Genomic DNA, 24,685 nt, shown 5'->3' with positions numbered 1-24,685 from the left:
GAAATAACTTACAGTAATAACATGATTACTGCTTTAATAATTTTGTTACGTTCACCGTAAGAGGATTACTATTTTGGTTTGTGGATATATTTTTTTCCCAATTCGCCGGCAGCTTTGGGGTGGCGCGGGGCTACAGAACACTGTGCATAACAAAGAATAAATATTATTTTTTTTGCATTTCATTATTTTTTCATTTTTTATTTGCAAAGGAGCGTTTGCTGCCCTGGACGCCCCCAACCTTCCTCTCTGCTGGGTGCTGATGAACTTCAGGGGGAGAGCAGGATCCGCGTTTGTTGTTTTTCCTGGAGTGGGCGGTGCCAAAAGGCGGCGCCGCCCCTTCCCCGGAAAGCCCCTCCTCCCCGCTCTCCCTCCCTCCCTCTCCCGCATGGGAGTTGTAAACAGTTGCCTCCCCTTTCTCTGGGCAGGCCCCGCCCCCTCCCGCCGCGGGCCGGCCCCCCTCGCCGCATCTCATTAGCATAGATTAACGCTGGGGGAGCTCGAGTGCAGGTGCAGAGCCGGCGAGAGGGAGAAAGAGAGAGAGAGAAAGAGACCGGAGGGGAAGCGGCAGGATGCGATCGGCAGGGAGCGGCGGCGGCGGCGGCAGGCACTCGCCTTTGGTGGCCGCGGCTGGGATTTTACTGCTGTGCGTTGCTGGCAGAGGTAAGCGCGGAGGAGACGCGGAGATCGGCGCGGGGGGGGGGAGCAGTCTACCCCCCCTTCTATCTCTCTCTCCCTCCACCCCCCCCCAGCTGCTTCTTTATCCCACCCCCTCTCGGGCTGCTGTGGGCGATTCTGCGCTGGCATTGCCCGCTTGTCCTCTACGCGTTGGAAGCGCTCCTGCAGCGAGCGAGGAAGGAAAGCGCCGGCTGCGCGCAAAGGAGGAACCGCGGAGAGCGCGGGGCAGCAGGGCGGGGGCGAGGAGAGGAGGAGAGACCCCCGCTGCCTGCGCACGGACCCACCGGGTCACCCCCGGCCCGCTTGGGGGGCTGCCCTCCGGGCGCCGGTCTCTCTTACCCCTCCCTGCAGCCTTCCCGGGCTGCCCCGTGCCGCGACTCTGAGGGGTGAAGCTGGCAGGCAAGGCGGGCAGCTGCCTGGTCTTCTTTCCCCATAGCGGGGGCCGCTTCCCGGAGGGACCGCGGCCCTGGCGGAGGGAAGGAGGGAGGGCAACCTCTGCGCACTGTAGGGTTTCAACTCCCCCCCCCCCCCTCCGCCTTCGCAACCCGCATTGTGTGACCCTAATATTCGCCGCGGCTGCTGCAGCAAAGGGGTGTGTAGATAGGGGGAAACAATGGCATGGTTCCCACCCGCCCCCTTTTTCTTGTCACTGCAGTGGTGGTGGTTGCCGGGCTTTGTTAGAGGGCGCTTTTTGTGTGTGCCCCCCCGCTTTATCCTTCGACCTGTGGGCACATCGGGGCACCCCCTTTTCTGCATGCTCTCTCTCTCTCGTAGTACCTTTCTTCTTCTCCCTTTTTTTTTAGCTGGGTGTCGCCTAGGGCAAAGGCTGTGCCCTGGAAGGTTAGGCACCGGTGCCCCGTCAACTTCAAAATTGGATTGCAGGGAGGTGGGGGGCGAGACCTGCCTGCTTATGTCTTTGGGTGGGGTGGGATCCTTGCAGTTCCTTGACCTTTCTGTATCCCCCCCACCCCACCAACCGTGCAAAATAGTACATTTTCAAGCCCAGTGTCAAGAAAGGTTCCAGTTCCTTACATTGCCATTCTTGTGGCTTCGTTTTCGGCTTTTGCGTGCGTGTATTTACATTTTCGGTTGGTCTAACTTTTTAATCCCCTCCCCACCGGAGATCGCAGTTCTAAAAAAAGGGTATTCAGATAGCTACATCATCTCTTCTCGGCTCCCGCCCGCTTCCCACCTTCCTCCTCTTACTCTCTCCCTCTCATCCTTCCATCCCAGCCTGTGCCTTGAGTTTGTAGAATAGAATATAAAACTGCCTGGCTGTATTCCCGTCGACCTCGGAGCGAATCCACATCCCTCCCTGCTTTTCTTTCATTGATTCATTCTCTCTCTCTCTCTGTGCTGAGAACCAAGATGGGCTGACAGTTGGCCTCGTCTCTATGCAAATCTTTCAAATTTTGTTTTGATGGGGGGGGGGGGGGATTGCAGGAACGTGCACAAGTAAAAATGGCGGTCTCCAAACCCCCCACTCCCCAGTTTTCCAAATCCTGGGTATCCTTCAATTGATGCCGTTAGTGTTGGGGTGGCAGTGGGTGGGTGAGTGGCAGGAAGTGACTGGAAAGAGAACAAAGCCGTTTGGAATAGGATTTAGCCTTACCAAGAGGAAACAAAGAAGAAACAAACTAAGTACCGTTTGGTCCCTTTGATAGACCAGCTAGGCTGAAACTAAAAAGACAGAATCTGGGCAGGCTTGCATTCCATGGACTCCCGAAGCTCAACTGGCTTCTGGACCCAGTTTTGTGTGTGTGAGGGAGGAAATGAGCTTCTGCCACTGCCTCCCACCTTGACATGGGCAGAATTCCTTGAGAAGGTCAAAATTCCAAGGCTCCTTTTGCGGCTCGCTGAGGAGGGCAGAGTGCTGAACTTTACTTGCCAGCGGCTGGCACCTCCATCAATCAGCCTCTCTTTGGAGAGGTCAGTCTGCGGATGCTCAGGCAACAGTTCCAGCACTGCTCCCAGCCTGCAGGCCTGTCAGGTGTGCATCTCCCTTGTGGCGTTGTGTGATCCTTCCGTGCAAGCTGTCCACCTCTCCGTCCTTCACTGCTCAAGGATGCAATTATAAGGCAGGCGAGTGAAGGTTTGGGATGATGAATTAAGCGTGGCGTTGTGCACATGGGGCTTTCTTTGTGTGGGCCTGCATGAGTGCCATTTCCATGCCTTTCATCTTTGCTTCTGTGAGCTGGTCCTCTGTACACTTTCCCTATTGGGAAATGCTTCTTCCTCTGCTCCCCCCCCCCAAAAGACCCCCCTCCTATCAAACTAAATTGGTTTATTTCATCACCATGTGAAGCCAGGGAGACAGGTTGTAATGATGAAGGACTTGGAATAAATGGGCACCCAATCATCCTGGCTCAATCACATCACAAAGCACTTAATTTTTTAAAAAATATATAAACTTCCTGCATTTATAATCCCACTTTTCCTCTAAGGGGCTGAAGGCCGCATGCTTGATTTCCCCTGACTCCATTTTATCTTCACCACAGCCCTGTGAGGTAGGTTTGGTTGAGAGATTGCAACTGTGATGCCAGCATCAGTTAGGGAGCTTGTGTCTAAGTGGGAATTTGAACCCGGGTCTGGCCTGGTCCTAGTCTAACCGCCACATCGTAATGACATCCTCTCCTTTTCCTCCAACTGCTGCTGGCTCTTGTGTTTGTCCTAACGGACTACAAAATACAAAGATAGCAAAGAGACCCAACTTTACTTGATCAGCTAGGTTGGTGTGTGCAAGCTTTTGAATTGCACAAAACTCTTCATCGAACAGATTCTTTTCTTAGTGGGGACAAGCATTCCTGGATGATAATGCCTTTCCTTGGAAGTAAACGCAGGACATGTATACAATTGGTTTTTTCTCAGAGGTAAACATCTGGGACCATCCCCGTATACGTATGGTTCAGGTTGTATGGAGCAAGCCCCTCTTTTGAAACCCAGAATTCTGGGTTGAATTCAAAATGCCAAATGCAGGTCCCCCCCCCCTTTTTTTCTTTTCTGGAACTCTTGTTATTGTTTTTGCAACCAGTGACACTGGGGGTTTCCAGTTCAGCACTAGACTGGTTTTCAGTTTTGGTTTTGTTCCCTCCTGCCTTTTAGAGAGCCCGGAAGCTTGTTCACTTTGCCAGCTCTTCCAGGCTTGGCCAGGTTTCACTGGGGGCTGAAAAGTGTGTGTGTGTGTGTGTGTGTGTGTGTGTGTGTGCAGCTCAAAATAAAGTTGGGGTTACTTCCTCTTGCCCTCTCCCTAACTGCATCCAAAAAGCAGGGCGGGCAGGGAAGGGAGCCATTCTAGCAACAGGAGAAAAACAACAACCCCACAACCCACAACTTTTGAGGTGTAGAAGGACGTTTGAAAGGCAAAAGCTCTGGCTGCTAAATGAAAGGGTTTGCTCAGCTGAGAGGCGAGATGCTTTTAGAGTTGGAAGACGGAGGAGGCTGGCGGGAGTGGGGGTGGGTAGTTTTCAGCCAGCAGGGGAAGGAATCGAAGAAAGTGATAGGGAGCAGAGAGTCAGGAGGGCTGAGGATCCGGGGTTGCTTTTAAAAATGGGGAAGTGGGGATGGGAGCCAGCCTTGACTTTAATTTTTGTGACTTTGCAATGAACTCGATTCCTTCCCTTATCGGAGCCAGCAGGTCCATGCAGTGGGTAATTGCATTCCACTTTAATCAATAGCTGGAGTAAATCTACTTTCTAGGTCACTGAGGGAGGGGTGGGGGTGTATGTGTGTTTCTACTCCCTGTTGCCCCCCTCCTCATTTCCCTACTTCTGTCATCATGCAAGCGGCTGTTTCTTACAAGGGGTGTGCGTGTTAAAAATAAGGTTGCCAGATGAAAACGCCCCCAAATCGGGTACCTGCACCAGCAGTGGCTGTGTAGAACTTCTCCTGTCCGAAACAGGATATGCTTTTGCTTTTTAAAAAAGATGTATTGCGTTGCGCACCTGCTTAGACGTCACAGCCTTTGACCTGGATGCCCCTCCCTGGAACTCTAGTGTCAGGCAAAGGAACTCTGCATATGCTCAAATGCCGTCTTTTCCCTGTAGATGCCTGGCCTGGCAACCAGCTCTGGGTTTCTGCCCTTCTTTTTGCGAAGTTGGATTCCCTCCCCGCCCCGCCCCCCTTTCCTAGGAAGAAGGGACTGTCTCTTAAATAAAAGCACTCTGGCAGCCCGGCTTGTCAGATGAACATTTCTGAAATAAAGGGCTCTCTGGAATAATGGAGTTTGAAGTAAAGGACGGCAATTATTTTCTATGAAGCTCTGATATTTAACGAGGGTGGGGGAGGAACAAAGCAACATCCTGAAAATCGTAGAGGTTTTATGAGGTTCTGGAGTGCTAGGCAGCAGCTCAAAGCCAACGTTGCCCGTTCAAAATGTGGAATACTGTAGTGGTGTGGGGTTTTGAAACAAAGGGCCACCCATTCCCCTTCCGTGGAACATCAAGGCTCTGGGAGGAACGGGAACCTCTGTTGTGCTCTGCAGTGTTGCAAAGTGAACTAAGGGACACTTCTCAAAATGGGGTGGGCGTCTGACAGCTCTGTATGATTAGCAGCCTTGTTGTTCCTGGTGGGGGGGGGGAGTCAGATTTCTCTCCCCCCATTTCCCACAGTTGGTGACTAAGGTGCACACTAAAGCACCCATTCAGTTTCTGAGACAGCCCCTCCCCCCAATCATGAATGCATAGTCCTAAAATTGCATCTAAGGGAAGCTATGCGCGGGCACTCTGGCAACTGGGCCCTTTTATGCAAATGTGCTTACAAAACACTTGCTCTGCTTTGATGCCAGAATTAATTGTCGGGAGGACTTTAAAGAAACATCATTTCTTAATGCACAAAATAGCTGCCGTGGTGCGACTGGGACTCTGGGTGGCTTCTGTTTTCCTGGTTTTTTTAATAGTGTTCCAGTTTCTCCCTCCTCCCTCCTGCTTGCTCTCCATTGCTGTTTTGGGTGTTTAGCAAGGGTTGAATAGCAGGAGAGAAGCGCCTCTCCGTCTGTGCCAGGTTTTGTGATGGCTCAAACCCGGAGCTAGTTCTCAGTGACAGGGCTCACTTTCTGTCGCACGCGAAGCAAAACATAGATGCCTCTGTGCATGCACAGACTGCATCCCCTCCCCCCCCGCTCTTTGCTTACTGTAGGCTAAATGTGAAAAACTGCCTCTGGCCCACACCTGTCTCAGGTGTGGGGAATATTCAGTCCTTCAGATGTTGCTGGACTACAACTCCCATCAGCCTCTGCAAGCCTGGGATGGTGGGAGCTGTAGTTCAGCAGTATCTGGAGGGCCAAAGGATCTATTTGAACAGTTAAAATGGGTACAGAGGGATAGCTTGAAAAAGGGGATAGGAAGGTGGTTGCAGTTGGTGTCTGTAGCTCAGCAGGGAAGCTGAATCCTGTAAATTGGTGGTGGGTACATACAACTGGCTAGTGGTGGCCATCCTGTGACTTACTGGGGATATAAGTGGTCTTGTGGCCAGGCACGGAGTAGCTGACATGGCGCCCTCCAGATGTTTGGCACTCCAACTCCCATCAGCCCCACTCAGCCTGGCTGATGGGCAGAGATGCTGAGTTGTAGTCCGAAACATCTCAATGGCACCATGTTGGCTACCGCTGGGCTATGCCCAAAGACCAAACCCAAGCCAGACTGTTTGCCCATCAGTGTACCTCTTGTTAACCATATCAATATAATCTCCGAAGAACCTGCTGGTTCAGGGCAATGGCCCAACTAGCCCAACACTAGTCAGTCACAGAGGGGCTGACAGGATGCCTCTGGGAAGCTCAAAAGAAAGATACGAGTGCAACAATGCTCCAGGAATGGGCATTCAGGAGAGGCACACTGCATTCAGCAGTGGAGGTACTGTGGCACAGAGGGAACCCAGATACTGTGACATAGCAGAAGGCTCGGTTCTGCTCTCAAAAGTGGTGCAGGCCTACATGCACATTTGGCCTTCTGGTACCCTCCATCCTAGTGACAAAATGGTGGTGGTGGGCATAGGTCTCAACCACCCTATGGGATGACATGAAATGGCAGGGGTACTGGGAAGAATTCTGCTTCCCTAAGGTGCAGATCCTTGCACTTCTGAGAGCTCTTGCGTCAGGGCAGGTCCACACACCATACATCCAACACATGGCTCCCCACACTGAAAAATCTTAGACACTGTAGTTCCCCCTCGCAGAACTGCAGTTCCCAGCACCCTTGCCCAAGAGAACTATAATTCCCAGGACTCTTTGGAGGCAACTTGTGTGATTGGGTCATGTATGATGTGGGTCTGCCTTGCGTAGAGGAGAACCAGTTATCCTGGAAATGGCTGCAGGAGATTCTCAAGGGAGCAAAGTGCCCTTTGGCTAAAACCAGGGATCCCCTGGGCCTCCTCTGCTATAGACAGCCATGTGTATCACTTCAGTGGGGAAGCATACAATTAATGGGCTTCTCTTTACACCCCCACCATTTGCATGCGAGACAACATTCTTAACGCGTGTGTGTGTGTGTTGTGTGTGAGAGAGAAGACAAACGAAGTTTGCCAACCTTGATTAAAAGCAACAACACTCTGAGCATGTGCAGTTCTGCATTTTAAACCTGCTCAGACCGTAGCACCATCATGACTCCAGGAACAAAATGCAGTTTTGCTTCTTCTGCACTGACACTAAAAGCAAAAATAATAAAGTGAGCATCTGTGACCGTGTCTATGCCCAGCTGGCCCACCCCCTGACTATAAAATGCCTTCAGAAATAAGAAAGGATGCTGAGGCCGTCAGTAGTATTAAGTCCTGGCATGCCCATTCAGGCCCAAGTGCTGGCATCTGTTTGATGCTGCCTTCATCACCTGGGTGGTCAGTTTGGGGCTTCTCTGGGTTGCAGGAGCCTAGACCAGCTCTGAGGTCCAGCTGTGGCTGCATCACGTCCTGGGGCATCCAGGCTTCAAACCAGTCACTCCTCTTTTGCCCTTCCCTTTATCTGGAGTAGCCCTTTTTGAAATCAAGATGCCCCTGCCCTTGGCTTGTCAAAGCAACAATAGTTATGTCAGGTTTAAGAAGTCATACCCTTAGGTTATCTTAACATACGTTTCTGATTCTTCGCCCTACTGCATGATTTACAAAAAAGAAGTATGGTGGCGCAGTCTTTGACCCAGAACCCACTCCCTGCAAATCTCCCCAAAACATGGGAGCTGGTGAGAGGGCACTTTGTGTGTGTGTGCTTTTGAAGCAAATGTTGCAGACATTGAAAAATCACACTGCCAGTTGCAGATGGCCAATTCAAAACCCGTTGATCGCTGAGGGATTTGTCCTCATATGGCAGTTTTCTTTATGGATGTCTACTTGTTTCTTCTTTTTTTGTTTTCGGGGGCTTGTTCTGGTGTGCTTGGTTTGCGCTGTGCGGCACCGTGTTTGCCTGAGGCAGCTAATTCCATCTTGTGGCAGAGGAAGAGGTCTTGAACTTGGTCTAAAAGGAGAGAGTGGAAACTTGAGACCCGCTGGCCAGATTCAGCCCCCAGAGACTTCTCATCTCAACCCCTGCTCCTACGGGTTTATTGCGTCTCTGTGCCACCTTTGTCTCCTAGTTGTTCAAGATGCTGTGCATGGTTCTCCGCCACAACAACCCTGTGAGGTAGGTTAGGCTGAGAGGCAGTGACTGGCCCAAGGTCACCCTGTGAACCCTGGTTTTCCCCCTGGTCCTAGTCTGACACTTTAACCACTTCCTCACCCTAGCAATCCCCCACAGGCACACAACCCAGGCTGTCCAGCCACTTTCTCCCAAGCGGAAGCTCAGACTACACATGATGGCAGTAGACACCTACCTTTTAAATGTGGATCTCTGTAATTGTGTATAAGGGTGTGTGTGTCTTGAAAAGCAAAGGAGCATTCGGAAACCTCCGCCCACAATCCCTGCCTCCTTTCCTTCAGCCGGGTTCTGATCCTTGAAATGAGCATAGATGGGAGGGAAAGCCTCTCCCCATCCCCCACCATCCCCTGGGGGGCTTTTCTTCCAGCCCCACCTCAGACAGACTGAGGCAGATCTGCATTTCAAATTTACAAACAGATCTGCCACAGTCACATGGAGTATAGGCCTATTTAACATCTTTCTTCCCCATTGTGAACGCTGAGAGGCTTGGGGCAGAGAACGCCTTCACAGGTCCCTGTCTGAGGTCAGTTAATCCTAGGAGCAGAGCTGGAGAGCGTGCAGGATCAAGGGTGTTGCTGGTGTGGAAGCAGGACTTGGGGATACTCAAGCTGGAAGGGAAATAAAAGCCCAGTCAGTTTTGCAAGATCTGGCTTGTAACCTGGAGCGCGTGACAAGAGATCTATAATGAACTACTATCCCAGTGCAGGTCCAGAAGTGACTGAGATTCATACGTTTACAACCACTTCCCTCCCTTCCTGGTTTCCTGCTGGTTTCTTCCTGTTCCCGAGTAGACCTCTGATGTAGACCACTTCAGGGTTTGAGGGTGGGTGTGGTAATCATTGTGGTGTTGGTAGGGGTGCCATAAGTCCAGAATTTCATGGACGCACACGGAATACTGGGGCCACAAGCAGTGCCTGGATGGAATTCAGCTAAATGCCTGGGAAAATCTGGATGTTCAGCCCATGTTGTTTTTCCTCAGAAATAGCTCAGAATGTCCATATTCTTTGCAATTTTGCAAAAAACAAAAACATAATAATAATAATAATAATAATAATAATAATAATAATAATAATATATTATTTATACCCCGCCCATCTGGCTGGGCTTTCCCAGCTATTCTGGGCGGCTTCCAAAAAAATATTAAAATACTGTAATACATAAACAAAACAAAACTCAACAATTTTGGCCAAAAGCTAAAAAAAAACCTCCACCCCAGAACTTTGGCCGAAATTTAAAAAAAACCTCAACAACTATGTTTGAAATATGGCAACCCTAGGTGTTGACAGCAAGATGCCCATGGGAGAAAGCAGCCCAGTACCTCCTTCTGTGGATTCCATGCTTCCTTCTCTGATAAGGCCATAAGAAGAGGCTTCTGGATTGTGCCAAAGGCCCATCTTGCCTAGAACTCTGCTCTCACAGTCGCCCCCCAAATGTCTTGGAGAAGCCCATAAGCAGAACCTAAGCACAACAGTGATCTCTGCACTTGTTGTTCACAGCTACTGGCACCCAGAGGCATATGTTGCTTCTGATAATAGAGGTAGAAGAATGTCACCATTGATAACCTTCTGCTCCATGGAGTAAAGAGTCCTGGGATTCTTTCAGACACAAAGTCCTTCCCGGGGTCCTGGTCAGATTAAACCCTGGCCGTGCTTCAGCTGTTGCCTCCTGTCCACAAGTCAAAAGAGTGAGGGCAATGGCAGCCTGCCATTGGGGGCTGTGTGCCTGGGAGTCAGTGGGCAGAGTCATTGTTGCTGGACGTCCAGTCCTTGTTCCATATCTTTTTTTTAAAAAAAAATTGTTTTAGCCTTAAAGTATAAGTGGTCAATGTTGTTATCCCTCCTGCTTTGACTGTTGAATGAAGGTTTCACCCCTGCTGTATAAAATGGTCCACAAAAGCATGTGGCAAAGATCCGTCTCAGATTTTCGAGTCAACTAGCGCACCTTGCCTCAAATTGTAGGGCCACGGGGTTTGGTGGTGGCTCTCAGAGTACAAAGCAAGATGGGAGCGGCCATTCTGGAGGGAAGGCAAGAAGAGAGAGCAGGAGATGAACAGAATAAATAAAGAATCATTTGAGTGGCCGAATAAGGATTTGAACCAAGGTTCTCCAACTCACAAGGCCAACATCTTCTGAGGCCCTTCTTTGTGTGCCTCCTCCTCGAGAGGTCAGGAGGGTGGCAACATGAGAACGGGGCCTTCTCTGCAGTGGCTCCCTGTCTGTGGAATGCTCTCCCCAGGGAAGTTCACCTGGTGCCTTCACTATACACCTTTAGGTGCCAGGCAAAAACGTTGCTTTTTAACCAGGCCTTTGCCTGACCTGATCTACATCCTATACCTTTTTAAAATGCTGTCTCTTTTTAGGGTGGTTTTTTTTATTGGGTTGTTGTTTGATTTTATGTATGTAATCCTTTATGTGACCCGCCCTGAGACCTTCGGGCATAGGGCGGTATAGAAATAAAACAAACAAACAAAAATAAAATAAAATAAATAAACAATATCCCTTATTGTAGCACTAGTGGGTCAGAGTTTTGACCAGGACCAGGAAGGTTGAGATTCAAATCACTGCTCAGCCTTGACGCTAGTCAGATTATTTTGGGTCGGTCTCTCTGTCTGATAAGAAGAAGAAGAAGAGGAGTTTGGATTTGATATCCCACCTTTCACTCCCTTTAAGGAGTCTCAAAGCGGCTAACATTCTCCTTTCCCTTCCTCCCCCACAACAAACACTCTGTGAGGTGAGTGGGGCTGAGAGACTTCAAAGAAGTGTGACTGGCCCAAGGTCACCCAGCAGCTGCTGGTGGAGGAGCGGGGAAGCGAACCCGGTTCCCCAGATTACGAGACTACCGCTCTTAACCACTACACCACACTGGCTCTCCTCACAGGATTGTTTGGGGGATAACATGGGACAGTAAAAACAATACAGCCTTGGGCTCCTTGGAGAAAAACCGGGATAGAAATGTAATAAGCAGAATCCCATTTGACCATGCATCGTGCGTTTAGCATCCTGGCATTGAAACCAGATTCTGGATCTGAGCCTAGGCTCTTTTTAAGCCCCTGCACCTCTCCTGCCCCGAGCCTGAGTCGTTTCTCTGTTCTAGCCATTGCCTGCCTCTCTGCTTCCTTCCCCGGGGTGGCTGGGAAACTCTGACATCTGCTACGTTACAGCCGCATCTGTTCCAACTCTACAGACAGAGACTCTCACCTAAGAGATCTACAGCAAACCTTTTTAGAACTAAAATATCCACCTGATGAAGTTAAACAACAGATCAACAGAGCCAGACTGATAGCCAGAGAGAACTTGCTGCAAGGCAGACCCCAAAAAGAAAATAACAGAACACCACTAGTAATCACATACAGCTCCCAAGTTAAAACAGTTCAACGCATCATCAGATATCGACAACCTCTCCTAGGCAATGACAGTTCTCTTTCTCAAGCTCTGGGAGGAAGACCTTTCATTGCCTGCAGACAGCCACCCAATTTTAAACAATTCCTCACCCACAATAATACAACAACCAGACTTAACATGGACACTGGTACCAGAGCCTGCAATAAACCCAGATGCCAACTTTGCTGCCACATACACCCGGACAACACCATTACTGGCCCCAACAACATCAATCATACTATCTCAGGACTATTTAATTGCTCATCTTCTAACATTGTGCATGCCATCAAATGCCAACAGTGCCCTTCAGCTCTCTATATTGGGCAAACAGGCCAAACCCTACACCAAAGGATAAATGGACATAAATCTGACATCAGGAATCACAGGACAGAGAAACCAGGACATTCTATACAAGAGCTCAAAGTAGCTGTCTTATTACAAAAGAATTTCAGAAAGAGACTGGAAAGAGAAGTTGCTGAATTGCAACTTATTACCAAACTTAAAACCATGGAGAGACCTGGTCTGAATAGAGACATTGGATTCTTATCTCATTATACACGATGAAGCTATTTTTAGCCATCTCACCCCCTTGCTTTTTCCTGTAAGACCAATTGCAGTCGTTAACCACACCTACCAGCCAATCACCCATTCCCACCACCCTTCTGAGTAGTACCCCTCCTGACCCTCTCACTACTCACTATATATAAAGGTCTGGTGACTTCTGTTTCAGTGTATCTGAAGAAGTGTGCATGCACACGAAAGCTCATACCAATAGCAAACTTAGCTGGTCTCTAAGGTGCTGCTGGAAGGAATTTTTTTTACATTGTTTCATCTTTAGCCAATCTTTGCAGATCTCTGGGCTGACAGTCTCTCTGGCAGCGGCTGGGCACCAGGACCCAGCTGAAGCACAGGGGGAGGCGCTGCTGCTGCCTGGGCTCTCAGCATGCAGCTCACTCCTCGCCTTCCATTCAGAAAATAATACCCCCTCCAGAAGGGATTGGAACCACTGGGGCGGGAATCTGGATTTGTGAGCAGGCACGAGCATAAGGTCATCTGCTTGGGGAAGAACCTGGAGCTCCCTGATCGGAGCCACTTGGGCGGGGATGGAAGCAGGCAAGCAGCAGCGGCATAGGAAACATTTTTATGCTTCGTTCCTGGAAAAGTTCTTTTTTCTTTCTTTTTTTTTTTGTTCGCTGCGCTGCTTCTTTCATGCTGTGCCTCCCCCTCCCCCTCTGCTTCCCCCAAATCCAGAGCCTGTGTCAAGGATACCCAGTCAGAATTAATTACACAAGTTAATTAAGCTTGTGCACATGTACTTAATTTTTGCATAAATCGTTTTCTTCTTCTGACATTCCGGTTTTTAAAAGGATTTTCTTTGTGTGTGTGTGTGTGGTAGAGGAAGAGGAGGAGGGGGACCTTCAGTAACAAAGAGAGAATGAAGAGTGAGGTTAGCAAGAGGAAATGCGGTCTCTCCTTCAGATTGCCCGTTTTCCGGATTCAGAGCAGGAGTGGCAGTCTTAGAAGCACAGAATCATAGTCAAGGAATCATAGAATGGTAGAGTTGGAAGGGGCCACAAGGGTCATCTAGTCCAAACCCCTGCGATGCAGAAATCTTTTGCCCAATGTGCGGCTCAAACCTACAACCCTGAGGTTAAGAGTCTCATGCTGTACTGACTTCAGCTATCCCTTCAGTATTGCAGCCCTCCAGATGTGGCTGCAGATCCCATCATCCCTGCAACATCTGGAGAAGAGCCATAGGTTAGCTAACCTTGCTGTAGGAGATTATTAACCTACCTGTCCATGGGACACGGGTGGCGCTGTGGTCTAAACCACTGAGCCTCATGGGCTCGCCGATCAGAAGGTCGGAGGTTTGAATCCGCTCGATGAAGTGCACTCCCGTTGTTCTGTCCCAGCTCTTGCCAACCTAGCAGTTTGAAAGCACACCAGTGCAAGTAGATAAATAGGAAGGTAAACAGTGTTTCCATGCGCTCTGGCATCTGTCACGGTGTTTTATTGCACCAGAAGTGGTTTAGTCATGCTGGCCACATGACCCGGAAAGCTGTCTGTGGACAAACGCTGGCTCCCTCGGCCTGAAAGTGAGATGAGTGCCTCAACCCTATACTCGCCTTTGACTGGACTTAACCATCCAGGGGTTCTTAACCATTTTACCTTTTACTTGTCCATCCACCCTGTTACCTTAATTTCTCTCCTTGCTCCCTCTCTGCTGTGCCAATCAATTGTAATCCCACCTACCCACTTCCTCTTGCTCTCGATTATTTATTTATTATTAAATCTGCATGGAAGCTGTCAAGGATGGCTTATTCATTATAGATGGATTATCCCCTGCTCACAATTTTTTTAATAATAATAATAATAATAATAATAATAATAATAATATACTATATGCAAGATGGCCAACAAGGTAGGGATACTAAAGTAGCAATGAGGGATGGAAAGCTATAATTGTTGCTAATAATGAATTGTTGTCTGATCCTTTTTACACCAAATCTTCATAGGACTCCATTCACATGTTTCTCAACTTTTATGATCCTGAAGACTGTCGGTTTACCAGGTTCCCTTTAATCTGCATTCTGCATTAGATGTCACTGTTTGCCCATTTTGATGTGAACTTGAAGAGAGAGAGAGAGAAAGAAAGAGGATAGATACATGAATTATTGGTTACAAGATAGGGTGAGAGTCCGCCTGTAATTTTCACATTTCCTTTCCTTATAGAAAATGATTTAGAAAGCGTGTGTTTTGCTTGAAACCTTGAGGCAGGTTATTTGACTTGGGTAAGGTAAGGACAGATTTCACAGCTCCTTTTTTGGGTTGAACACTGAGCTTCCCACCTGAGGGCCTGAAGTTTATATAATCAGGTGTTAAGCCAAGTTTACACCAACACCATACATTTAGAACACATTTGATGCACATAGCTTCTCCCAGATAATCCTGGGAAAGTCACTTCCGCAATAAACAAGGAGGTGGGGTTGCGGGCGTCACGCCCCTTCCCCACATTCGCGGGGGCTGGCTCCAGCCCCCCCGCGATACCTAAGGGAATCCCCGCCCGTGTCATACCCCGGGCCAGCCAATCGGCTGGCTCCGGGGGCGGGGCCTCGGCTACTTAAACCTGCCGCAGTCGAGGCTCCTCCTCTTTACCTCTGCTGCAACTGACCTGGTTTTCCCGCCCACCCCACCCCTTTTTAGGATAGGTTCTCTGACGTTGCTATGAACTCAGGTTGGTCGCCATCAAGGGGCCTGGTAGGAATTTTCCCAAATGGCAGATTGGCTCCAGCCATTTGGTTTTCGCCTACCTCGTAGCAAACCGTCACAACTCTTCGGTATTGGCGGTTAGGCATTGATAGGGGTACTGTCCTATTGTTATGCAAATGAAGGGGGAAGGAGCGCCATCACCTTCCCCCAAGCAAGGGTAGTCCGGTAAAGGATTCCGGGGGGCGTGGCCTTGTCCTAAGCCTAAGGAGGTGTGGGCCCAAGGCACGCCCCCACGCGGTGACGCCCGGGTGAGGTCCTAGTTGACGTGCCTCAGCAGGACTTCTCCCTCTGGTGATTAACCCTTCCGGCCTCTAGCCGGTTAGTAGTTAGGACCAATGCCTAAGCCAATACCGCTCAATTCCTGTAATCAATAAAGTTGTGGCCCAATTTGACCCATTAACCTGAATTCTTGTGCCCTGTGTCTTTATTTCGGTAACTCGCCACACAACTGTAGTTTGTTCAGGGCACTGGGAATTGTAACTCTGTAGGGAGCAAACTACAGTTTCCAGGATTTTTTGAGAGGAAGCCCTGTGCTTTAACTGTATGGTGTATCTGTGACTTAGGACTTGGGGGGCCAGGGGTTCAAATCCCCACTCAGCCATGAAGCTTACTAGATGACCTTGGGGCAGTCACAGTCTCTCAACCTAACCTACCTCACAGGATTGTTGTGGAGATAACATGGGACAGGAGAGGACCGTGTGCTCTACCTAGAGCTTTTTGGAGAGATGGTGGGATAGAAATGTAATAATAACATCAGAAGAAGCGTGTCTGATTTTTAGTTTTGTTCCCAAACATTAGCTCTCTGTGTGCCCCACCGCCCCTGCAAAATGTCCCCACTTCTGCATTCGGTGGTCATCGTCCCAATGCTCTTTACCCATGATCTTTACCCATTAGTCTTCTTTTTTCAAAGATGTACCCTTCCTCTAACTTCTAACTTTTGTCTCTTAGCACTTTAGAAGCTCTGGAGAGATGGTGAGGTGGGCAGTTTTAAAGTCCTGTCACCCACCTTGAGTTCTCAGGATAGGGCAGGTTGGACCCCCCCTCCCCCTTTTAGCTTCAGCTCTATGACCCTGGGCTGGAAATAGTTGTTTTACTGGCTGATGAATGAGGTGTGAATTGCTGAAGATGGAGCCTCTCTCAAGCTGTGTTCACACTTGTTCAGCCTCCATCCTGGCTCCCGTCTGCAATCCTTGCTGAACTGTGAACATATTGTAAGACTTGGCAGCTGTAAAGGGACCAGAATAGAATGACTTCTGCTCTCTGTGCCTGGAACCTGTGGCCTTACCTGAATCTCACTTTGAAACTGATCATGCTGGGGTGGGGAAAGCATCAAATCAGACAGCATGAGAGACGGAAACAGGACAAAAATCTAAGAACATAGGGAAACCTCTTTAAACCGAGCCAGACCCCTGGTCCATCTAACTCATTCCTGTCTACACTGACAGGCTGTGACTCTGCAGGGCTTCAGAAATGCCCTACCTTGGAGATGCTGGGGACTGAACCATGCAAAGCCCTATGCACAACCCCTGAGAGATGTCCGTTCCATTTTCCAAGCTGTGTTCCTTTCGGTAGCCTTTTTTACATCGCTCCATCCTCTGAGGAAACTCCTGTGTGTGGCAGAGGATTATGGGACATGTGGCAGGATGCTCTTCACAATGGGCCATACCATCCCCTCTTGCTAAATGAGAGCATGTCTTAGCATGCTGGGTGCACTTCCTTTCTGAAAAGCTTCCATTTCATAACTCGTCCCTTCTTAAAGCTCAGGGATGGCAAACCTACGACCCGCTAGATACTGTCAGGTTCTGATTCCCATCAGCCCCAGCTAGCAAAGAATGGATGGCCGCAAGTTTCCTCACCTGAGGTCTGCCTAGCTTCAGAAGGAGCCCTCGGTTTTCTCCGCGCACGGCTAGCTCGTGAGATTGAAAATCCGCTGCTCTGTTGCCTTTGATACCCGGGAAACATGGACAGGATTCTCCACGTTCCTGTATCCCAGCATTCAACAGCCCTCAAGACCTCTTTCCTGTCTCAGAAGGTAGAATTGCAACGATTCATCCATGTAAATCAGCTGTGTCTCTTTCTGAGACTACGCTGCCCACAATCCATCCCACCGTAGGCATGCATGCTGATTGTATGGCACAAATTGGTTATCTTACCAGGTGGACTGTGTTGTATGATGGGGGTTGTAGTCTAGTAACATCTGGGGACCCAAGACTGGGAGAAGGCCGCACTAATAAATACTCTTTTGCTTGGTGGTTAAAGGACAGCTTTCACTGTTTCTGTGTGGAGGTGGGTTGAAAAAAGGCCTATTAGCCTCTAGAGGAAGATTGCAGATAATGGACCAGGGAGGCTGACTGTTCTGTAGGGGTTAATTCAGAGTTCAAGGATGTGATCTGGTGTGTGTGTGTGTGTCAACAGAAGATATGGTCACACCAGATTGTAGGGTGTGGCAGCTGGAGGGCTGATCATCCTAAAGGCAGAGGAGTAGAGTTACTGGAAGAAGGAGGTCATTTGGGGATAAGTAGGTTTTCTCCTGTGACACACATTGTTCATAGCTGCCCAGTTCTTTTTCACCTCTGCCAGCCTTGCTGGGCCTGCTAATCCATCATTGTCCGGATATAATAGGACGGCATTAATGAAGAGGCGGGTGCCAAGCAGGCCATCAGACTCCCGGGACAGCCAACAGAGCACGTGGGGGAGAGAGAACTCTTCTCTGGGCACCATGCCTCACTTCCGTCTCAGAAGCCAAACCCAAGAAGTTCTGACCTCCGTTCCTCCGCTGCCGTCTTAAGTGCCTCTTCTTCCCAGAGTCGAGGTGCTCTCAGGTGCTCTGTGTGACCGAGAGCACGGTTCAATTTCTCATCTAGCCACAAAAGCTCTCCAGATGGCCCAGGGCTGATCATTGCCCTCTGCCTCTCTCTGCAACCTTTGCAACATGGGTTTGTTGTAAGCATGTGCTGAAAGCAAGAGCTTTATAAGCTGGCAAATGCTACCGCTATAGGTCTGCTCGGGTGTTATGCTTGAATGCGGAATATAAACATGCAGAGGGGGCCCATGCCATCTTGCCCCCAGTGGCCCCACGTGCACCATCCCCTGCTTGCTTTGCCCCTGAGCTCCCCCCAGTGTGGACCTTCCCAGATCAACAGAGGAATGTCAAGAAGGGAGTGCGCAGGAGCAGGAGTAGATAGGGATACAGTGGTACCTCAGGTTACATGCGCTTCAGGTTACATACACTTCAGGTTACAGACTCCGCTAACCCAGAAATAGTGCTTCAGGTTAAGAACTTTGCTTCAGGATGAGAACAGAAATCGTGCTCCGGCGGCGCAGCAGCAGCAGGAGGCCCCATTAGCTAAAGTGGTGCTTCAGGTTAAGAACAGTTTCAGGTTAAGTACGGACCTCCGGAACGAATTAAGTACTTAACCTGAGGTACCACTGTATTGGGAGCAGCAGGAATGTCTCCTGTTCCACCTACTCGAATTTACATTCTGTGCTCAGGCAAAGGTTGCCTACACACCATACATTTAAAGCACATTCGCAACCTCTATCCAGAAGAATGATAGGAAACCAGGGTTGCCAACTTGAATAAAATATTTGGGGGGGGGGGAGAGGTAAGCCCCACCCTACATAATCAATCACATAGCATGGCACACAACCATCATTTGACTCACAATGCCCATCAACTTTGGGGGAGCCCAGAGTCCTCAAATATTTTAGGGGGGGGCTGAAGGGACCTCGGCCCCCAGGAGTTGGCTCCTCCTGTTGCTTACCTGCCACAGAGCTACAGTTCCCAACACACTTAACAAACTGTCTATTACAGGCTCCTTCTGTTGGGTGAAGGAGTCTCTTGAGTCCTTTTGCTGCAATCCACTCCGGTAAGGGCCGGAACTTGCAGGTTTGTTCTTTCTAATTACACCTGACATATTTTTTTTATCTCGCTGTTCTTCTAAAGAGCACTTGGCAACGGCCATGTAGCAATTTGGTTTTTCATCTTCCCACAGGCCCTATAGGATAGGTTACGTTGTGAGGTGGTTGCTGACCCCAAGGTTTGCCCTTCATGGCCAAAGCACAAGGTTGTGCCTTGAACTCAGGCCACCGCAGAACACGTTTCAACCTCTTGTCCGTTGTCTGTGGCACGCTGAGTCCCTGGTTTTCTTCCTGAGTGTTGGGACTTTCCCCTAAACAATGGGGGCTCTCCTTCCTTCAAGTTCCTTGACAGGAAGGTGGTCTATAAGTGCAGAATATAAATGGAATGGAAGATATATATATAAATGCACTATAAATTTATATGGGTTTCATGTCAGTTTCGAAAGTTACGGCTTCCCCAAAAAATCTTGGGAGCTATTGTGTAGAAAGGTTACTGGAAAGGCTCTCGGGTCTCCCCACAGGACTCTAATTCCAAGGATTCCCCGGGGAACGAGAGTGCAGTGATGGCAGAGAGACACAGTTTCCGTGGCCAAAATTCCTAGACCTGAATGTGGTACTTTGCTGTCTGCAACGAGGGACAAGATGCTGCAGACATTCACCCATTCTACGTACAGAAGCCACCCAGTCTGGCAGCTAAATCTTACTTTGACCCGGGTGATGGGAGGTGCTCTAGGGCAGCAGCCTAGTTTAGGTGGCTCGATTCAGCTTTGCTGTCCGGCATCCCACCGCTGAGGTGGGATAGGCTGAGAGACAGTGACTGACCTGAGGGTGCAGTTCTGCGGAAGCAGCATTTCCTATCGTTGTGTGGGGCAAAATCGCCCCACTGAAGGTTGCCTTGGTTGCTTGAAGGAACAATAAGGTTTTTAGACAAGGTCGCAGTTTGGCTGACCCGGCTCTAAAGTAGCAGAATCCAGGGGTCCAGTCACGTCTCCTGCTCTCTCGACCGCCCCTCACATCCCCAGCCTGCCTCGCCTCTGCAGCTCTCCTGCTTATTGCTCCGTTTCTCTTGCTCTGCCTAATTGTTTCTGCCTTCCCTATTATGTGAACTAAATATTGCCTTCCATAGCTCAGGGCCTCTTCCTACCTTGGCACGCTCCTTTCGAGATTGTTTTCCCTCCTCTAGGCTACCTGCGTAACCAAGATGGAGTGACCTAGGAGTCCACAAGGAGAACTAATTATTGTATGTTCAGAGGGTGTTTACAGAGCCCATCCCCACAGACTCCCAGCTCTGGTTTCTCTCCTTCTCTCTGTCTCTCTTCCCTGCTTGCACAGAGCATCCTGAGATGGAGAACGCTGGATCTGGAGCGGCGCTGGGTCCCACTGGGGATTGAGGCAGCGCAACGGCTGCCTTTTAGCACCGACAGAGCACAAGTAATTAACGGCAGCAGCAAAACCCCGTCCTTCTCAGAGCAGGTTTCCTGGCTGCTTATGCAAAGATCTTCTGCATCTTTGTTGGGACGCAGCCATTTTGGTCCTCCCCGGAGTGGCAGCTGGGATTTGTTTACTTGCTGCACAGGAAACTTTTGCTTAGGCTTGAGATGCGGCTGACTCTGGACTGGAAACGGGGGCATTTGCATGTTTGGCTAACATGAACCGATGGCCCTGCACAGTCAGTATGTATTTGCTGTGTTGGGAAAGAATCATCAACAACTTGTTCCGGGTCAGATAGGCCGTTGCCCAGGGGTTTTCCTTCTCTGTCTCACCCCACTTCACCCTGCAGTGTGGCTTGGCTTGCTTGCTTTTGAGTTATTTTTTTTTTTTTACTTTCTAAGCACCTTTCTACTTGTTCTGTGTGGATGGAGACAGCAGAGGCTGGTCCATTAGCACGAAGCGGGCACTGCTCCACCTGCCATAGCCTGCTACCACCTGTCTTCCTAAGGGTGCAGGCGGTTGGCATTGCTTCCTCCTCTTTAGTCTCAGTTGTTGCCCTTGCAGAAGTCCAGGAGGAAAAGCTAGAGTTTGTTGGTTTGGGCACTGGCTCCTCCTACTGCTGGGCTCCCTGCCTGCTGACCCACCAGCTGCAGTGGGCACTAGCCACCATGGCAGAGACTCTGCCTAGATTGTGAGCCCTTCCATGCTGTTGCTGTTTTGCAGGTAGATGGCAAGCTCAGGTCGTGCAGTTAAAGTGGATTTGGTTCTGGCCAGTGAGCAGACGATTGGTCATGCCTTGGTAGGGAGTCATTGATCGACTTTCGACTGCTTTGGATTCCTCGAAGCAGCTAGATAACACTCTCCTCCCCACAGAGATGGGGAGCTGGAAATTCACTTCTCATTCAAAGGTGAATCTACCCAATTCACACTTTGCAAAAACAAAGGTGCAAACTGATACACAACCATCCTTTGAAATTTGCCCTTCTCTGAATGTTGAAGTGCCGTTCTCTGACCAAATAATGTGTACATCAATGTCTTTACTGGGTTAAAGGGTGCATTAAAATGAATACAGTCATACCTCGGGTTACAGATGCTTCGGGTTGTGCGTTTTCGGGTTGCGCACCGCGCTGAACCCAGAAGTACCAGAACGGGTTACTTCTGGATTTCGGCACTCACACATGCGCAGAAGCGCCGCATCGCAGCCCACGCGTGTGCAGATGCGGTGCTGCGGGTTGTGAATGCTGCGGGTTGCGAATTTGCCTCCTGCACGGATCACGTTTGCGACCCGAGCATCCACTGTATATTGGTGGAAAGAAGAGGGGGAAATGCATTATATTAGGAACCATTGTTTTGCAAAAATGTGCCTATCAGGCACTATTGCACACAAAAAAGGTATTATATTAGCAGAAGTTCCATCCTAAAATGCTGAAGAATCTCCACGAGGACATTTGTTTTTTAGTGGGAATTACTGTGGAAATGTGGAGGACATCATAACATAGGAAAGGTGAGAAACCGAAATGGACAGATTCAGCCATCCACCTCCCCAGTCCTTCTCAAAACTTATCCTGGTTGCCAACTCCTGTTCCTGAATCAGTTGTTTCCTCTCTGGCTAGATATGCATTGCTGATTTTCAAATTGGTTTAGCAGTCATTTCCCTTGTTCTCATGGGAATTGCAGTTCTATGAGAAGAACTTGGCATTCCCAGGATATGTTGAGGTTTAATCGGTGTAGAAGGCATACCAGCTAGTGTAGATAGCATTATTATTTATTTAAAGCTATCCATGTAAAATAATAATAATAATAATAATAATAATAATAATAATAATATAATAATAATCATTTTATTATTTATACCCCACTCATCTGGCTGGGTTTTCCCAGCCACTCTGGGCAGCTTACAGCATATATAAAACATAGTAAAATATCAAACATTAAAAACTTCCCAATACAGGCTGCCTTCAGATGTCTTCTAAAAGTTTTGTAATTCTTTATCTCCTTGACATCTGATGGGAGTGTGTTCCACAGGGAGGGCACCACCACCAAGAACGCCCTCTGCCTGGTTCCCTGTAACCTCACTTCTTGCAGCGAGAGAACCGCCAGAAGACCCTCGGAGCTGGACCTCAGTGTCCAGGCTGAACGATGGGGGTGGAGATGCTCCTTCAGGTATACTGGGCTGAGGCCGCTTAGGGCTTTAAAGGTCAGCACCAACACTTTGAATTGTGCTCGGAAACGTACTGGGAGCCAGTGAAAATCCTTTTGGACCAGTGTTATATGGTCCCAGCGACCACTCCCAGTCACCAGTCTAGTTGCCGCATTCTGGATTAGTTGTAGTTTCCAGGTCACCTTCAAAGGTAGCCCCACGTAGAGTGCATTGCAGTAGTCCAAGCAGGAGATAACTAGAGCACTCTGATGAGACAGTCTGTGGGCAGGTAGGGTCTCAGTCTGCGTATCAGATGGAGCTGGTAAACAGCTGCCTTGGACACAGGATTGACATGCGCCTCCATGGACAGCTGTGAGTCCAAAATGACTCCCAGGCTGCACACCTGGTCCTTCAGAGGCACAATTACCCCATTCAGGACCAAGGAGTCCTCCACACCCGCCCGCCTCCTGTCCCCCCAAAATAGTACTTCTGTCTTGTCATGATTCAACCTCAATCCTCCAACCGCCTCCAGACACTCACACAGAACATTCACTGCCTTTACTGGTTCCAATTTAAAAGAGAGGTAGAGCTGGGTAATGTGTCTCAAAGAAGGAAAGGGCAGGTCTAAAGGGTGATTATAGCCTAGAACAGGTGTGGGGAACCTTCAGCCCTCCAGATGCTGCTGGACTGCAACTCCCATCAGTCCTAGCAAGCAGGGCTAGGGGTGAGGGATGATGGGAGTTGTAGTTCAGCAACCTCTGGCCAAAGGTAAGATTTCTCACACCTGGTCTAGAAGATGACACAAGGAAGACAGATGAGGAAGGGGAAGGATATGGAGGCAGAAATAAACAAGGGATGTGTGACTTTTGCAGTTACATGTACTTAGGGTTAGCTGCAGATTACAGGGTCAGCCCAAGACATTTGCGGCTCAGGACCACAATACCTAAAGGACCGCCTCCTCCCATATGAACCTACCTGGTTCCTGAGATCATCTTCTGAGGCCCTCCTTTGTGTGCCCCCTCCTCGAGAGGTCCGGAGGCTGGCAACACGAGAATGGGCCTTCTCTGCAGTGGCTCCCTGTCTGTGGAATGCTCTCCCCAGGGAACATCGCCTGGCACCTTCATTATCCACCTTTAGCCACTAGGTAAAAACGTCCCTTTTTAACCAGGCCTTTGGTTGTTCTTAGTGACATCCAACACCCTTTTAGAATATGGCTTTTGGCGGTGGTGGTGGTGGTTATTGGGTTATTGTTTTTTGGTTTGATTCTATATGTTGTAGTTTTGTTTGGGAACCGCCCTGAGACCTCCGGGTATAGGGCGGTGTATAAATTCAATTAATAAAAATAATAATTTTGCTGCCTGAGTTGGAGCAGCAAAGCAAGTTGTTTTGGTATCAGGCAGAAAATCCAACAGGTGCTTCTCTTTCTGCAATAAAAATGTGACAAATAATTTGCTGCCCTTTCATAACATCTGAAAGTCCTTGGGTTATATCCATCTAGCGTTAGTCATATTCTCAGTAGACCCATTGGACTTAATGGGCATGCCTAACTTAAGCCCATTTATTTCAGTGGGTCTTCTCTTGAGTATAACTTAGGTGGATACAACCCCCTCTGTCTAAAGTTGGGGCTGGCTCTGTTGCTGTCTTTGATGTTGTGCTGGCTGTATCCTGCTGTATAACTTGTGTATTTAGCAACATCACCGTTTTCCCCAAAGAATCCTGGTGAAGGCACTAAGAATTATTTGAGTTCCTTAGTTCCTTCAACCGAACTACAATTTCTCAAATTCTGTATCAGGAAGCCTATGTAGCATTTAGGTTTTGACTAATTAGTTACTGTAAGTTGATTTTAGGCTGCAGCTCAGGTAAAGAAACCATCATTGATTAATTGCATGAATTTAAATTGAATCTGCAAAAGTTTGTGTACAAATAAATCAATAGTTTTGATGGGGGGGAAACATATCCTTGGTTTTTTTTAAAGAGGCATACTTTTAGAGGCTTTCCCTACTCTGTGAGAGAAGAGGAAGAAAGGTCTTCTAAAGAGGTGCTAATAATCTCTTTTATGGATTTGCAAGTATCTTTTCTTCAAATTAAAAGAATGACAAAATATAGAAAAATACAGAAGTCAAAAACACACTGAACAATGAACAATGAAATGAAACACACTAAATCATGATGCATGTATAATCAATTCACCCAAAATGGACTTAGTTAGTTCTAGAATTCTTAAGTTAGAACTCAAATTATTTTTATTCTAGTGTTGAATAAAAACAGACCATTACTCCCCAAAACAAGAAACCAACTAAAAAGCTGCAGCTCCAC

The 24,685-nt window shown here is 48.7% G+C and overlaps 1 protein-coding gene across 1 annotated transcript in view; it reads left to right on the top strand.

Annotated features, from left to right (window-relative positions):
- The first annotated feature begins 478 nt into the window (after positions 1 to 478).
- Positions 479 to 24,685, top strand: part of CADM4 (cell adhesion molecule 4) — a 135,416-nt gene continuing 111,209 nt past the window's right edge. Inside the window, exon 1 of the mRNA XM_083455703.1 lies at positions 479 to 660. Within this exon, the coding sequence (XP_083311829.1) occupies positions 570 to 660 (91 nt within the window). The 5' untranslated portion in view covers positions 479 to 569. The remainder of the gene's footprint in view (positions 661 to 24,685) is intronic.

This window comes from Podarcis tiliguerta, assembly GCF_965153285.1.
Source record: "Podarcis tiliguerta genome assembly, chromosome: 8".
NCBI lineage: Eukaryota > Metazoa > Chordata > Lepidosauria > Squamata > Lacertidae > Podarcis > Podarcis tiliguerta.
The sequence above is the reverse complement of the archived record's forward strand: the minus strand, read 5'-3'. Positions and strand labels throughout refer to the sequence as shown.